This window comes from Callorhinus ursinus, unplaced genomic scaffold, assembly GCF_003265705.2.
Source record: "Callorhinus ursinus isolate GAN/ISIS: 27379988/994484 unplaced genomic scaffold, GSC_fseal_2.0 scaffold24, whole genome shotgun sequence".
In the NCBI taxonomy this organism is placed as follows: domain Eukaryota; kingdom Metazoa; phylum Chordata; class Mammalia; order Carnivora; family Otariidae; genus Callorhinus; species Callorhinus ursinus.
Window position 1 is genome coordinate 15,561,803 of NW_027397086.1, and position 17,088 is coordinate 15,578,890.

The window sequence follows — 17,088 nt, forward strand, 5'->3', positions numbered from 1 at the left end:
TGATCAAGCACGGCCCTCAGGTGCACACGATGTATGACGCTACTAATTCTTACGGCCTCTAAGACAGGGCAGATAATATTGCCGTTTTGTAGATGAGAAAACCTGGCATCTAGAGAAAAAAGCTGTGGCCACAAAGATACATCTAAAATGTGCTGAGGTCTGCAGTCAGAGTGAAGGGCGGCGTGGACCAGGCTAGCCACAGGAGAGCCACAGTGCCTGCATTTACACACCTCACTGGGTTTTATTTTCAGCCAACCTTATCTAGCTCTTTCCCGGGAGTTACTTCAAAATCCAGGGTAGCCCATGGTAAAAAGAGTTATATGGGGAAGGAAATGAAGAGATAACAATCACGTTTACTGAATTCTTACTATCTGCCAGATTCTGTTAAGGGTTTTACACCCACTAGCTCTGCTAATCCTGAAAATATTCCTGTAGGTGGGCATCACTTTTCCCACTGGGGCTCACAGAAGTGAAGGGATCTTCCAGGCTCTAGAGCCCTTGTGGTTTCCAAAGCTTGGTTCTAAGGAGAGGGCAGAACCCCCGTCAGCCAGAGAATCTGACTACCAGGAGGAAAGACTACAGGAGAAAGCCGAAAGAGGAGAGAGACAGAAATGGAGAGAGGGAAAAACATCTCCCCCAAGTGGGCTGTGGGTTTTAAAACTTAATGATCAGCGTGGGTTGGAGAGGGAAAAGATGAGGAAATGAGCTCCCTGGAGACCTGAAAATTGTTTCCTGATCTCACTGGTTAAACATAGTCAGCTGAAGAGGGCAAAGAGTGAAGCCAAAAAATACACAGAGAAAAGCCAACGGAACCTGGGTTTGGGGGGATGGTATTTATGTAGCAGGAACTGTCCCGTGGGCATGGGTCTCCCCGCAGGTAGACCCAGTGCACAGGACGTGTTCACTTTTCTTGCTGTCCCGGCTCTGGACCTCCATCCAGTTCTGGAAATGGGTTCATCGAGGTCAGTTTCCATGTCAATGTTATTTCCAGGATCCCTCGGCTGGGCCGGCTCTGCTGCCCCGTCCTGGGCCCAGAAAGGTCACCCCACAACAATGTGCCTTGGAGAACCAAGCCTCAGTTTCCTCCTCTATAAAATGGCTACAACCACACTTTCTTCTCAGGGGTTTCTAAATGAGGATTAATCCTTACCAGTTACAAAGAACCGTACAATGGTCAAGTCTTGGTATCATTGAATAAAAGGAACTAGAAAGCAAAGGTTTGGAAAAAATGCTAAAACTGAGAAATTATAGGATGGCATATTCCAAGCTATGAAACCACCAGCCTCACTTCCTCAGATATCAGCTGTGGTGTTAACATTCTACTTGAATGAAACCTAATGGCAGCTCTATGGCCCTGGGCCCTGTACCTGAATGAGAGAACAATTGTCTCTATCAAGTCACAACTTGACCACACACAGACCACCACATTCTCCATCCTAAAGGCTTGGCTCAGACACGAACTCTAGAGGCTGAGTTTTCCTAGATAAGGAATCCAGGAAGAATCACTGATGAGCAAGATAGTTGACTATTTCTGGGTTTCTCCTGTGCTTTCTCCTTGACAGCCATGGGCTCTCCAAAGGAGATCAGTTTCTCAGACATCACTGAAGATTCGGCCACTGTCAGCTGGATGGCGCCCTCTGCCCAGGTGGAGAGCTTCCGGATTACCTACGTGCCCATTGCAGGAGGTAGGGCTCTGGAAGGGGGCGTTGGAAGGAGCAGCCTAGAGGGTTTGAGTGGGGTAGTGAAGAGACTCTGATAATTCCCATCCTCCCAAATATGACCAAAGAAAATTACTTCCTTCTGTCGGAGACCATATCTGTAGGTTTCGTTTGTAAAGTGCTGTAGGATCCTTGGAAGAGCTGCCTTGCGAAGGGTCATTTTATGAAGACCCTCTTCCAGCCTTGAAACCCTCGACTCCTATGAGAAATGGACCCCAGTGTGGTTTTCACACAATGGCAGAGACTCTAAATACACTGGTGCTTTTCTCTTTGAGCACACTCATCTGAAAAGCTGATCCTGACCTGGATGTATGTGAGGTTTTATCCTTTGGTCTTCAAATCCGTCTGTCTCAGTAGAGATGGGGAGTTGTGACTTTGCTAGTAGAAGTGGGAGCTCTAGTTCAATGCACAGGGGCCACAGCAAAGACCGTGGTGGGGGCAGGGGGGAGGCACCGTCAGATCTGCCCAAAGACATTCTGGCAGGTGGAAGTATATTCCTCTTCAGAGGGATGCTGTAGCAGCTCTACGGAAGTTTGGCCAGCTGGTATATAAGCTCCTCACCAGCCCTGGAATTCTAGGAAATATAAATTGTGGCCTTTTTAATAAATAGAAGAGTACAATCTTGACTATGACCGTCTTCTTTCCTTAAAGGGTAGGATCTTTGCTAGGAAGGATCTCTGTCTTAGCTTAACCCAAACCTAAGACAATGGGTTAAATAGACCAGATATCCATTACACAGTGAGCTTTTCATATTCTTTGTGGGAAAAATAAATAAATAAAAACATGCCAGCTCTCTACTGAACGGAAACTTGCCGTTTTTAGCACATTGTGACTTCATGTTTCTTCCCCTCTTTGGTTTTTGGCATCTGCATGGATGGAAAAAAAGCATTATACAAAAAGTAAGACCTCTTCTCTTATGCCAGAGGGTAGGAGCAAATGAAAGGAAGTCAAGAAAATGGTACTGGATCAAGATATAATTTCATTTCCAAATCGGATACACCCATTCTTGGGGCAACAGTAAGTTTCAGTGAGGTTCACCATTCCCGATCTTGCTTTTGCCATGTTCCAGGAACACCGTCAGTGGTAACTGTGGATGGAACCAAGACTCAGTCCAGGCTGGTGAGGCTCTTACCTGGAGCAGAGTACCTTGTCAACGTCATCGCCATGAAGGGCTTCGAGGAAAGCGAACCAGTCTCAGGCTCATTCAGCACAGGTGTTTTTCTCACCTTCCGCATTATTGCTCATGACTCAGCAGCTGGAAAAAATTTCTTTATTTGGGAAATCCTAGTGGAAAATGGACTGAATTTGGGGCACCAGAGACCTCATTTCTGGCCCGTCCCTGGCCTCTTATAGGCAGGAACCCTTGATTTCATCCTTAACTGCCCTGGGCCTTCATTTCTTGGGTTAGTGTGGAAGAAAGAACACACGTTTGGGAGCCATGCTGCCCTGAATTGAAATGCCAAGTCTACCACTTTTAGATACATGAGCTGTCAGTTAATTTCTTTAGGACCTAGTTTCCTTCTCTGTAAAATGGGTACAATTCTGCTTTCTTTGCAGGGTGCCATAAGAATCACATGACATGATTTACATAAAACATCTGTAAATGTAAATGACTGTGCACGTTAATCCACCTCCTTCCCTCCCGGCCTACGGAGGAAACGCTTTCAAGCATGCTCAGCACACAGACGTGTAATGGTGATAGCTATCAGGTAGCTACTCCTGACTAGGCTGCTCCTGCCTTCCAGGCACTGTTCCGAAACCCTTTGCATTTAAACCATGCAAATGCCTACATCATTCCCATTTTACAGAGGAAACAACTGAGATCCAGGGAAATGAAATACCTTGGCCAAGGCCACCTAACTAGTAAATGCTGAGCAAATTTGAACTTAGGTCAGTCTCACTCCAAACCCTGTGTTCTTCTAAAATAGAGGATTGTTTTCCTATTATAACCTGATTTGTACAGTGTACTGTAAGGAGGGGGACATCGTGAATTTCATTGAAGGAGAATGAAGTGGAAAATTTCTCTTCAGGCAGCCATGTCTCTGAACAATTTATCCTTTGATAGGCGAGCAATTATCCAGTCTAATCCATTAAGGGATCCAAAGAATGGGCCTCATAGGAAATTTTAAAAATATCCTAATAGTCGAAAAAAGTTGATTATATGCAATTATAACATCCCATCTGAACCCAGAGTCCTGTCCGCCCTGCCACACAGGCCCTTATTTCCCCCATAGAAACCTTTCATTCATGGACTCTCCGGTTGCAAACGCTGGATGCACTCCCTCCCGAGGCCTGTTGTCCTGGGCATTTAAAGGAGATTCTGTACAGACAGGCTGAAGCAGGAAGGAGCTTGGAGTTGACCATGTGGGCTCCCAAAAGTACTCTGCCTCCTTCTGCTTCTCTGGCCGGTCATCACATCTCTTGGGGCTCAGGAGCCTCATCTTTGAAATGAGCTGATGACAGCTGACCTCCAGCCTCCCAGGGCCATTGTTCTGGAGTAATTGAGTCATAAGGGCAAATGCAAGAGGATAATAGTCCTCTTTAGGTTAGTTTCTGAGAAGGGGCTGCTGGGTCGTCACAGGGGTCGGCTAAACGGGCCAGCGCCCTTTGTCAGTACAAGTCATTTGGCAATCATATCGAAGACTCCAGTAACGTTAATAGTCGTGTTACTAATAGCAGCCACCGTGAGTGAGCGCTGCCCCAGCACATCTCACGTGCGCGAGGTCTCGTTCATCCTTCTAGCAGCCGCCCTCTGACACCTGAAGAAATGAGGTTTGCAGAAGGGCACACAGACACTAGGCAGAGAAGCCACGATAGAACCGGGGCCCGCCAGCCTCTGGGGCCTGGCTCCATGTTGCCCACCAGCCCCCTAACCAGAGCTATCGTTCAAAGCCCAGAAGAGCCTCGGGCAGCCTTGACTCTGGGAGGCTCCCTGTTTCTGTAAGTTCTTTCCCTGAGAACAGTGAGGAACTACAATGATAACCCTCATCATATGTTCAGCCCTTTCCAGTTTATATAGCTCCTTTCCACCTATACTATTATGTGAGCATCAGAATAACCCTGAGGATAAAGCCAGGCAGAATGAGGATCCCCATTGTACAAGTGAGGAAACAGAGACCCAAGAGAGCCCAGCCAGCAAGGGAAGAAACCATGACTCAAACCCAGGACGCCCTGGCTCCAGACTCAGGACGTGGAACTGTGTGCGCACCAGGCGCCGTGGCCCAACACCAGGAGTCCAGGAGCAGTGAGACAGCTGTGGGCTGATGTCTGACCCCACTACTGCCTATCTCTCCAATATATCATCATCTTTCTTTGCAGCTCTGGATGGCCCATCTGGCCTGGTGACAGCCAACATCAGCGACACAGAAGCCTTGGCCATGTGGCAGCCAGCCATTGCCCCCGTGGATAGTTATGTCATCTCCTACACAGGGGAGAAAGGTAAGGCCATGTCTAAGACCCTCCCCACCAGGCGGAGTGTCTGTCGTGCCGTTCTCCCTCCTCCCTGTCACTTTTGGACCAGGACGGCAAAAATACACAGGTAGCTTGGAAAGGCCAGTGATGTCCTTGGGGCTCTCAAAATAGACTCATGGGCTGAAGCCGGGCCTGGGTAGGTCGGTGCAGAGGGCCTGGCCGGAGGGTGGCAAGGGAGGCCTCACCCATCCTCCTCTGCTTGTTGACAAGTGAAGAGCATCAATGTTGTGGTTATACCAAGGAAGGCCGGTAGGCCATTTAAAGGAAAACAAAGGGCACATTTCCAGCCTGCATGCGTTTCCCCAGCTTGTGGCCCACCCCACCCCCCGCCCCCGCTAGTCTCCCAGCCTTTCACCGTGAGCTTCCCCCTCTAGGCAGCAGCTCCCATCTCTTACAAAGAATGAGTTCAAAATCTAGAGTCTTAAACAGGCTATTTCAGGAGGCACTGGGAAGGTTGGGCCTCTTAGAGGCTACAGAGGAGGTAACAGATGCAATTGAGAAATCAGAAATTATTTCTCCTTGTCTTTGCAGACATCTGTGCTAATTAATATACTTAGTTGGCCGATTAAACACTTGTTTGGGGCACCAACACATCACAGCCACCAAAACGTAAGATCAAATACAAGTAAGGGAGAGGAGAAAGAGATTTGTTTTTCAGGGAATGAATTCATGCTTTTGTAATGAGCTACCCTAGAAAAAGACTTTACTATCTGAATCCCAAAGCACGTGTAAGTTTCCTATTTTGCGGTTCAGGATTATTTTACTTGCAGTGACAACATGAAGGGATGCCATACCGATGCCTGGGGCCTCTGAAAATCTGCATTCCCCCCAGGCCACTACCTAAAACAGTTCTTTATGAGCATAGAGCAAGTTGGAGGGTGAGGGAAGAGAGATTTGGGGGTTTATTCTTTTTACTCTTCTATTCATTCATTCATTCATTCATTCATTCATCTCTTCAGTTCTTAAATATTCCCCGAACTCCTCCGAGTCAGGGAAGCTGGTGGTGTTGTATCTACAGTAAACCAGAGCATAGTTCACAGGGATTATGGGATCAGTAGATACAGACCTAGAAAGGGGCCTGGTGCAGGAGATGGGGTTTCATGGATGATAAACAGGACGATAAACTGATCCCAGGATACCCAGGACTTTCCCAATTCCAGCACTGAAAGTCCCACACCCTGGGAAATCTCTCAGTCCCCGGCCAGCCAAGGTGGTCGGTCACCTGTGATCAGGAAATAAACACACCCACCTGGTGCCATGCTTTGGTTTCCACCACTGGACTTGACCCAATGGGTCTGAGAGGCACTAACCAGGCTCTAGTGCATCTGCAGCTGCCCAATTTTTGTGGTTCTCCAGCCTCGTGATTTAACAACATTTGTCAGATTATAAAAGGACATGAGAGTAAGTGAAAAAGAGGGGAAAGCAAGTAACGAGACACATTAAATCTGGGCAGCCTGAGGCTTGGAGACGTTAGCTGCAGCTGTCCTCCAGCTCGTTCCTGCACCTCCGCTGCAAAGCTCCCCCCAGCCAGCACCATGTGGAAACACCTCCTGACCCCCAGGCCCCCTTCCTCCTGATTTGGTGCCTGGAAAAATCCAGTCTCCATATGATAAATCCTTTGTGTATGAGGTGAGTGCTCAAGAGAGAGAACAGGGTGTGAGTCATTTCAGAAATCAGACCTGCTTTTCTACAGGGTCACTGAAAGTTGCTGCTAGAAGTAGGTGTGTGCGCCGTGTGCCAAGTGTGCTGATGGCTCACACAGGGAGCGGTAACTGCTCGGTGTGTTTCATGTTTAGTGCCAGGAATTACACGCACAGTGTCCGGGAACACGGTGGAATATGCTCTGACCAACCTCGAGCCTGCCACGGAGTACACACTGAGGATCTTTGCAGAGAAAGGACCCCAGAAGAGCTCAGTCATCACTACCAAGTTCACAACAGGTACAAAGACACCAGGAGCTGGAAGCCGCCCACCCACAGCCTCCATCTGAAACTCCAACCCTTTCTTTCTTAAGTCAGACCCTTGCAATGTGATGACATCAGCATCAGCTAAATTCACCAGTGCCCACTCAATTGGGACCTTAAGAAACACACCATTTCCTTTTGAACTGAAATGACCTTGTTCTCCCCACGGACTAGGAAACGGTTTTAAGAGGAGGGCTTTTTGAAAGTGGAAAACCAGTCCCCATTGGCCCTCAACCCAGTATTTAATGATCCCTGTTCTAGGCAGGGAAATATTTTTAAGAGAAGGATTTTTCAGGCACGTTTTCCCAGATGTTCATTGGGTTTTTATACATTGAGATCTTTTTACAAACTGCAGCAGGCAGGGAAAGAGAAGAAGCATCCTCTCAGTAGGGATGAATGCCAGGATCAGCATTCATCTGTCCCCTTACTGAGGAGCAAGAGGGGGTTGGGAATTATGTTCACAGCTGTGTCTTTCTCCCCAAATCCACCCAAGGCCAATCAAGAGTGTGTTGGGCTCAGGAAAATCTGGCCCTTTGGGTGAAACGAACCACAGAGAATTCTGTCTTTGGGGATCGCATGATTCAATGCCCTCATCTACAGATGGGGAAGGTTCTGCCCAAGGTCATATAGGTCAATGGTAGGGAAAGGACTTGAAGCCAGGCTTCCTGATAACCCAGCCAAGGGAGTTTTGTCCTAGAGTTGCTGACGTATTTGCTAACAAATGACTTATCTTCTGCAGACCTTGATTCTCCAAGAGACTTGACTGCTACTGAGGTTCAGTCAGAAACTGCCCTCCTCACCTGGAGACCCCCCCGGGCATCTGTCACCGGCTACCTATTGGTGTATGAATCCATCGATGGTACAGTCAAGGTATCTTTTTTTTTTTTTTTTTTTACTTGAGAGAGAGAGAATGAGAGACAGAGGGCACAAGAGGGAAGAGGGTCAGAGGGAGAGGCAGACTCCCCGCTCAGCAGGGAGCCTGATATGGGACTCGATCCCGGGACTCCAGGATCATGACCTGAGCCGAACGAAGGCAGTCGCTTAACCAACTGAGCCACCCAGGCGCCCAGTCAAGGTATCTTGAAGTATATAAACTCCCCACTGCTGTTTGAAACATGTACATGATCCTCAGCGGAGAGAAGAATCACCCCGGGGCTGTTTCTCCACCTCAGTGCAGCTAGGGAGCTGAAAATAAAAAAAATTAACAGGGATGGGTTGCCATGCCAGACCTTCTGAATCATATGCTCCAGCCTCCCTGTCTCATTTTAACCAGACTCCAGTTTTGATCGCCCGCCAAGGTCAAGAACCACTGCTCACAAGATTTGAGGACATTTTAGGAGCTGGATGCATGGTCTTTTAATGTTTTATTGAGCAAAAGCCAAAAGCTTCTTTAGCATCTTTGCCATATATACAATCTCGCAGATGGCATCATTCCATTATATATTGAAACATACATCACCACGCTCCTATGACAACAACTGTTAATGCTATTTACAGCAATTGTTACTGATATTCTCTACCCGTGAACATCTTTTCTTTTACTTTCCAAGTTGAAATAACCTTAACCCTTCCTTTCACACAAGTGAACTTGATCTCCAAACTTTATTTTCTGAACTTGTTATTGAACTTTTCATTTTGGTCATCGCACTCTACATTTCTAAGAACTTTTCCTTATTCCCTGCTCATCCACCTTTCTCTAGCGTATTGCTTGTATTCCGCGACTTCTCTTTATCTCTAAGAATATATGTTACCAGTATTTTATTCTACAACCTGCATAGTGTCTCTTCCAAGTTCCTTTTTCTTTCTTTCTTTCTTTCTGTTTCACTGCTATTGTTTGGTTTGGGTCTTTATCTTTCATATTGGAGACTTCCGCCCAATGTCTGATGGTCCTTTTGTTCTCGAGCCAAGAATGAAACAGCTTATTGGGAGTTCCGATGGCAGACACGGGGCTTGTCAACTAATGAGGCTCACCGTAGAGTAAGCAAGTGCCCAGCAATTTTGCTGGGGACTCATAAGTAGTAGTTCTGTAAGCCTTTTCTCTTGAGCTAATCCACCTCCCTAGAGGGTCCTCCAACCCCTTCAAACCAAGCTGCCAGGATTGTAGCCCAAGGAAGAGCCTGGGCCCCTGCTGTGTACACACCTTCCCTTCTGTTTCCAGTGTAGCTCCGTGGGGCCTGGTGGATTTGAATCCAGAGTCTTCTCTCTGGCTCAGTGTCTCCAGAGAGTACACCTCAGTCTTTCATCTGGACTGGGAAGGACAATCATCCAGACTTGGTGGGGGGCGGGGGGGAGGGCGGGGATGGGGAGAGCTTGGAATCTGTTCCTTATTTAAGCTGTTAAACAAACTTTTGTTCAGCCATGTCCCACACTGGCCTTCAAAGGCATCTTTGCTTTTGTACACATTCCATTCCTGAACTTGCTAGGCCCTGCAGCATTCATCAGCCAGCTTTGGAATGGCCCCACCCACTCAGCCAGCTATCTCCCAGCCTGCCCCCTCTCTTGTCACCCCACCGCACCCCTTCCCATCCATCAGGATTCTGTGTACATTGCATGCCTCTGTCTGTCTCGTCTGTCATCCGCTTCATCCTCATGGACTTGTGCTTTCTATCCCTTCGCTCTCATTGCAGGGGGTTTCAGAAGAAAGTAGAGCTAAACTGGCATGTCTAATCCACCGTGTTTAACTAGAAGTGGACACACATTTCTAGTTACTCCCGTGGCCCTTCTTTGAGTTGGCATAACAACGAACTAACTCACTGTATGCATGGAGGCACGTCCTTTACTTTCTCTGGGTGTCGTGTTCCCATCTGTAAAATGAGTGCATTGGACTCACCAGCCTTACAAGTCGCTTCCCAGCAGGCATTCTAGGACTGAGTTTACATGAGTCCTGAGCCTCGTTTCAGTCTACTCTGATTACCTAGAAAAGGACTTTGCCCAGCACCCTAGAGAGCTGATCGGTAATTGTATCCCCAAGTAATTCAACGAACCCAGCTTTATACCTGATCCTTCCCCAGGGACCAGACCTGGGAGCCACATAAAGGTCACCGGGTCACCGGTGTCAGCCTACTGACTTGCCTTCCTGCATGTCCAGTCCCCAGCTGTGTATGTTTCACTCAAGAAAATAACCTGTTGTAGGAGGAAAGAGTCCTGGACAAGATGTGGGGAGATAGGAGGTAGGACCAGCCTCTACCACCAACACATTATGGAGTGAGAATGAGTCCCTCAGCTTCTCTGGAAGTCAGCCCCCCACCCCTCATGGGAAGCATCACGGTAACCTCACCTGCCCAGCATGAGGATGCGAGAGAGCATTGCAGGGGCCTTCGCACTGACCCACTATTGCCCACAGCTTGTCAGCCGTGTTTGCAGGTTGCAGGCACCGTTGGGTTGGGTTTGCTAGCAGTGTAGGTTGAATTCCAATCCCAGACACCCAGGTCACCTGCTATAAGGTGAATTTGCAGGCATTGGAAGCTAGAAAGAGGATTTGGAAGGGAGGAAGACCTCCCGGAAGCTGAAACGAATGTTCTGGGGACAGTAACACAGTGAGCACTCACAAACTACAGGGGGGGTTAGAGGAGGTCTGGCAGCAGAGACACACGCACGCCTCTCCTGGACATCTCTGTTCTAGAAAGAGATAAGCCGGGTCAGCTCAGGCTTCCGCCGTGCCTGCTGAGTTACTGCAGTCATCCCCTGACTCGAGATCCCCACACTGACTGCATCCGAATCATTTGGGGAGCTTCTTTGATATGCACCAGGCGGAGCCCCACTTCTGGCTCTTACGATGCAGCCCATCTGGGATGGTGCCCAGGCATTGTATTATCTTAAAGCTTCCCAGAGGCCTGTGAAAAACAGCCATATTAGGTGGCTGATACAACTGGTCTGAAAATCTAAACCTTTTGTCCTTTGTGTGGTTCATCTTGCTACCATGTTAAGCTGGGTTCACTTCATTCACTTGTTCAAAAACCTTTTGGGAATCTGCCTTCCTTATCACGATAAACTTCAGATTCCATAGTTTGGCACTTAAGGCCCTTTGTAATCTGGTTTTTGCCTACTTCTTCCGCCATTCCAGCACCCAAAACCAAGTGTGGCTCAGGTAGGTCATTACCTCCTCTTCTGCCCCTCCTGACCTCGGTACCTTTGCTTAGGCTGCGTTCCCCCCATCTCTGGTGTCCCAGAAATGAGCATGGAGCCTGACATAGAGTGAGGCTCAGTGGATTCTTTTGAATGAAGAAATGAATGGATGGGTGAATGAATGAATGTATCATCTGTACCCTGAGGATTTGTGTGGCAAAAAAAAAAATATTACATTCTTTCTTCTGCCCTTAGGAAGTCATTCTGGGTCCAGAAACCACCTCCTATAGCCTGGCGGAGCTGAGCCCCTCCACCCACTACACGGCCAAGATCCAGGCATTGAATGGGCCCCTGAGGAGCAAGCTGGTCCAGACAGTCTTTACCACAAGTAAGGGGCTCAGGGTGCAGCGGAGCCTTGAGCTCGAACTTTGTGAGACAAGACCGACCCTCCACTTCTCTGACCATGACTGAATTTTTCCCTCAAATCTCTTAAAATGATCAGTGCCTGCCACTCCCTGAGAGCCCGAGGAATGTGGGTGCAGGAGGTTAAGAGCCTCGTGGTGAAAGGAAAGGAGAACCAGTAGTGAGACCTCTGGATACAAGCCCCATCTCCACCACTTGCTCTGAGTGATTTAGGAAAGTTAATGCCACCCTGCAAGCTTCCGTTTCTTCATCTATACAGTGGGACTCACAGTAGCCCTTCCTCACAAGGACTCTGTGCTGTGTCTGAACTCCTAGCCCCGGTGTGTGGCCCATGGACCGGGCTCATTGTAAGCCAGGTCCTGTTAACAAAGCCTGTCCGAAGTTGAAATCAAAACCAGTCCTCCCACCGAGCTGGTAGGGTCATTGGGCCCCATTGTCTGCGGGGGAAGCAGAGGCTCCCAGAGACTGAGTGACTCCAGGCTCTAGCATGAGTGAGAGGCAGATCTGGGCTCAGGGGTTCCAGGCCCTGGGAAGCAGCCCTGCGCCCTGCCACGGGGTGTCGTCCGCAGATGGCAAACGTGCGAGGTGTTTCTCTCGTGAACTAAGAGGACGCACGCATTCCTGAGGAAGGGGGGAGTGGGCCTCTGGAAAGCCCTGAGCACAGGATACCCGGCGTGCATCCCTGACCGCCTCCTGCCCTTTGCGTTTGGCTCCAGTCACTGCGTACTCTCCAGTCACTCTCCCTGCTGAGGGAGCTGCAGAAGCCAAAGCCCTTTGCCAGACCTCACAGCCAATGCTGGGAGCACAAACACATGAATGTGCCCTAAAGATGCTCCCAGACCAGAGCCGGGACATAAACAAGGGCACAGCTCATGACGCAGCCTCAGGTGAAGGGGGTCAGGTCAGAACTACCAGCTCCCTGTCCCACCTGCTCAGCACAGCCCCAAGACCATCCATTTCTGTCAAGTTTTACATTGTTTTTACATCATATTAGTGCACTTGGAGATTCTCCAGGCATTCTGTTTGGTCCCTCTAAGACTCCCAGGCTCAGAGCAGTTAAATGACTTCTCCAGTGTCCCGAGGCAAGAGATTGCAAATTCAAGACTAGAATTCTTGTCTTTGGCTCCCAAATCCTCTGAAGAATTCAGGACGCATGGTTTTTAGATGCCCCGTAGAGTGCCCTGATCCACAGCGAGCCACCGACTGGTGCTAGAGACCTGGCCATCCTGCCAGTACCTGGGTCTTCACCAGGTGCTGCCTGGCTGCTCGAGGTAGATCAAGGTCAGCCTGATGCTCGCTCCTCACAGCAGCTCAGCTCTTCTCCCGCCGATATCATTGGCGACTTCCATGAATGTAAGAGACTGAGCTGGGTGCCTTATATCCATAACCTCAAAAGCCTCATTGCACCCCTGCAAAATAGGCTTTACCCCCATCTTGCACACAAGAGAACAGAGCTGCAGAAAGGTTAAGTTGCTTGCTCATAGGCATGCAGCCAGGACGCAGTGGAGCTGCAATCTGAAAGCTCCTACCAGTGTTCCTGCTCTAAGAGGGCCACTCTTCCTTCTTATCCTGCAGTTGGACTCCTGTACCCATTCCCCAGGGACTGCTCCCAAGCAATGCTGAATGGAGACACAGCCTCTGGCCTCTACACCATTTACCTGAATGGTGATAAGACCCAGGCTCTGGAAGTCTTCTGCGACATGACCTCTGATGGGGGTGGATGGATCGTGAGTATCGTGAGCTCTCAGGCCTGGGGCCTAGGGGCAGAGGGCACAGCAGGGGCAGGGAGGTGGGCACGTCCTCCCCATGCACTCACACACCAATGTTTGGAGGTTTTGCAAGATAGTGCCTGTCATCCAGAGGCACTCAAGAACCATCTCTGAAACAAAGGAATGGGGAAGAAGCCGGGGATAAAGACCAGAGAAAATAATTTTCTTGTAATTTATCTGATCTGATCCTCAAACAACTCTGTGATGCATAAAAATGATGGTGGTCGTGGAGCCCGTTATGTGGATTAATTAGCATTTGCTATCTACCACACACTGTGCTAAGAGTTTTATGTGAATTATTTCAATCCCAATACTGTCCGAGCTGGGTAGTATGTCTTTTTAATTAATAAACCTTTTTTTTTTTTTTTTTGGAGAGAAAGAGAGAGCAAGAGCAGGGAGGAGGGCAGAGGGAGAGGGAGAAGCAGAAGCAGACTCCCTACTGAGCAAGAAGCCCGATGCGGGGCTCGATCCCAGGACCCTGGGATCATGACCTGAGCTGAAGGCAGATGCTTAACCGACTAGGCCACCCAGGCGCCCCATAAACTTTATTTTTTAGAGCAGTTTTAGGTTCACAGCCAAAGTGAGCATAAAGTGCAGAGAGTGCCCACATACCCCCTGTCCCACGTGCATGGCCTCTCCCCCTATCAACATCTATACCACAGTGGTGCATTTAGAACAAGTGATGAGCCGACCTTGACACATCATAATCACCCAAAGCTGGGTGGTATTTTTAATCCCTGTTTTTCAGGTGGAGGTGGCCTGCCCAGAGATACACAGCAAATTAGTGATGGACAGAGCTGGGGACTGGTGCTTTTCCCACAGTTCTGATGTTCTTCCTCTCAGAAAGATGCATTCTCTTTCTTCCGATAGCTAAAGCGCGCCCTGATTCATTGGTTATGTTCCAGGTGTTCCTGAGACGCAAGAATGGACGTGAGGATTTCTATCGCAACTGGAAAGCCTATGCTGCTGGGTTTGGGGACCGCAGAGAAGAATTCTGGCTTGGTAATGCAGCCTTGCCTGTGTGTGTCCCAAGTGCCCATTTCTGCCCTCCTTGTCATCGTTCCTAACCCACAGCAACCCATGGGAGAGAAGGCCTAAGAGGAAACAGTAGCTCTGGTAGTAGACATGGAATATCAACTCTTCCACAGAAAAGACTTTAAAGTCCCTAGGTCGTTAAAAATAAAAATCTGGTTCAGAGAGAGCCCACAACCAGACCTGAAGAATGAGCCTAGCCTGAAGTCATTCACTGAACTACTTACAGACTCATCCTCACTGATATTATTAACTATTTCCGTCCTGGGCTCCAGGTGCTGAGATGGGCCTTATAGCCATAACCTTGAGACCCCCAGCACCTACGCAAGGTACAAAATTCCCACCTTGCACATGGGAAAAGAGGGATGAAGTCACGTGCTCACAAGAATCTAGCCAGTAAGCAGTAGAGCTGCCACTTGAAATCTCCCCAAACAACACCACAAAGCCCTCATCCATCCATCCATCCGTCCGTCCGTCCATCTGTCCGTCCATCCCTGTAGCTTGCACTTTCCCACAGTCTCCCTGCAGGGGGCACTGTTCCGCGCTCCGGTGCCTGTGCTGGGGAATGTCCACCCCATTAGCGTCCACTGCCTCTCTCCTGCAAGGAGCTTTGGAGGTTAAAAGTGCTTTCTCCACCTTATCTCCTTTGATCTGCACAATGCCCTAGGAGGTGGTGTCACCCTGATTTTACCTGAGGCTCAGAAACGTCCGTGCCAACGAGGAGCGCAGGCCTCCAGACGCGGTCTATGCGAGAGGAACCTCTTTTAAAGAGCCCAGCCGCTGCTCCTGCAGGGTGGATGCAGTAGAAGCAACGGCCTCAGTCACTTGTGCTTCTTCTGTAACCCTCGCCTGTCCTCCACAGGGCTGGACAACCTGCACAAAATCACAGCGCAAGGGCAGTACGAGCTCCGGGTGGACCTGCGTGACCACGGGAAGACCGCGTATGCCGTCTACGACAAGTTCAGCGTGGGGGACGCCAAGACCCGCTACAAGCTGAAGGTGGAGGGTTACAGCGGGACCGCAGGTAGGGGACAGCCACACTACCCCGCCTCTGAAACCACAAAAGCCTTCCTTGGGTTTTTAGCTCCTTCCTTCCTCATTCCTTCCTTCTCGAATCCATCCGCTTATCAGATCGACAAATATCTGAATCCTTATTAGGTACTAAGCCAGAGCTGCAACTGGGCAGAAGGGGGTAGCTATTTTGGTTACCAAAACAGAGTAAGGTTGGGAATCAGAACAATACATCTTTTTCTTACCCATTTTTAGATATCAACTTTAGATGGATAAACAGTCTCTTAGGAGCCCGAAGACTCACCTAATCCAGTGCATCTAAATTTATTTATTTAAATTTCTTGTGTACATATGATCCCCGGGGATCCTGTTAAGGGGCTGGTGCAGACACACCAAGATTCTGCATTTCTTACGGGTTCCCTGGCGATGCCACTGTTGGGGATGTTGCTGGTCTGTGGACCACACTTTGAGTAGCATGCAATCCACTCCATCCCCCAACTGCTTGCATCTTTTCAAAGACATCCCTGCCATGTGGTCATCCAGCCACAGCCCATATACCCGCATGACCAGAAGTTCACTACCTGCCAAGTGGCCCTTCCGGTCCTTGTCTGGTACATAACCTAGCTCAGATCTTGCAGATGTCATTGCCTTGAAATGACCTCTGTGTGCTTTCCTGGCTCCACATTAGAGGAGAAATTAATAAGGAAGCCACACGCATTTAGACCTATGAGGGAGCATCTCCTTTTGGCAGATATTCCGCAAGCATTACCCCTTTCCAGTTCTCACGGACACTGTTCCACTGTTGCTATAACACAGATGAGGAAACTGAGACCCAGAAAAGGTGGGTGATTTGCCCGAGGTGGACCCAGGGGGCAGGCTTGGTGGCAGACAGGTGTGCTTGGTAACGAGGAGGGACCAGGTCTGACAGTACGACTACCCTTCCCTGCTTTGGGGTGGTGTCCAGTTATGTCTATGAAAACAGGAAAGACAGAAGCTATGGTACATTCCCAGCCTCTCTGAGCCCCGAGAGGAAACAACCATAATGGGGAGAGTCTCCAGAGAAAAATTGGCCATCTAAGCAGAGATCAGGCTCTTTGGAGATCAGTGTGGCGGTGGTGAAGAGAGAGAACCAGGGGCCAAAATTGTTTTCATTCTTGTGTCCCTCAAAGAATTCTGACATTTTATTACCTGGCAATAAATATCTGTTTGAGTGAAGTGGCTTCAGGCAAGAAGGATATTGTTACCGGAGGGGGGTGGGGATCCAGGGGGAGTCACTGAGCAGTGGGAATGTGGCCTCCACCCGCCTCTCTGCACTGATTTCCAAAGCCCCCTTACTAAGGTAACCCTGGTAGAGATGCATCCTCTGGTGGTAGCCAGCTGTCCACAGGAGGGCATCTTGTTTCATCCATCCTTACCTGCTCTTGGTCACTTCGTCGTTAAAAAGGCATCTGAGACCCTTTGTACCCTGCTTCAAAATATCAGTCCTGCCTTTCCGTCTCTGTGCTCCATTATGTAAAGGAATGTAAAAGAAAATGATAAAAGTAACAACAATCACAGCTATTATATAGCATACCCCTCTACCTTCATATCCACTGATTGTCCCAACAGCACACTGAGGTGGATGGGATCAATGTG

At 49.0% G+C, this 17,088-nt stretch overlaps 1 protein-coding gene across 17 annotated transcripts in view; it reads left to right on the forward strand.

Moving 5' to 3' along the window:
• Nucleotides 1–17,088, forward strand: part of TNC (tenascin C) — a 92,630-nt gene that overhangs the window by 73,089 nt on the left and 2,453 nt on the right. For all 17 annotated transcript variants that reach the window (XM_073905851.1, XM_073905838.1, XM_073905837.1 and 14 more), the window contains 9 exons: nucleotides 1,563–1,685; nucleotides 2,788–2,931; nucleotides 5,037–5,156; nucleotides 6,986–7,129; nucleotides 7,893–8,023; nucleotides 11,474–11,606; nucleotides 13,217–13,368; nucleotides 14,316–14,412; nucleotides 15,305–15,466. In XM_073905851.1, coding sequence (XP_073761952.1) covers nucleotides 1,563–1,685; nucleotides 2,788–2,931; nucleotides 5,037–5,156; nucleotides 6,986–7,129; nucleotides 7,893–8,023; nucleotides 11,474–11,606; nucleotides 13,217–13,368; nucleotides 14,316–14,412; nucleotides 15,305–15,466 — 1,206 coding nt within the window. The remainder of the gene's footprint in view (nucleotides 1–1,562; nucleotides 1,686–2,787; nucleotides 2,932–5,036; nucleotides 5,157–6,985; nucleotides 7,130–7,892; nucleotides 8,024–11,473; nucleotides 11,607–13,216; nucleotides 13,369–14,315; nucleotides 14,413–15,304; nucleotides 15,467–17,088) is intronic.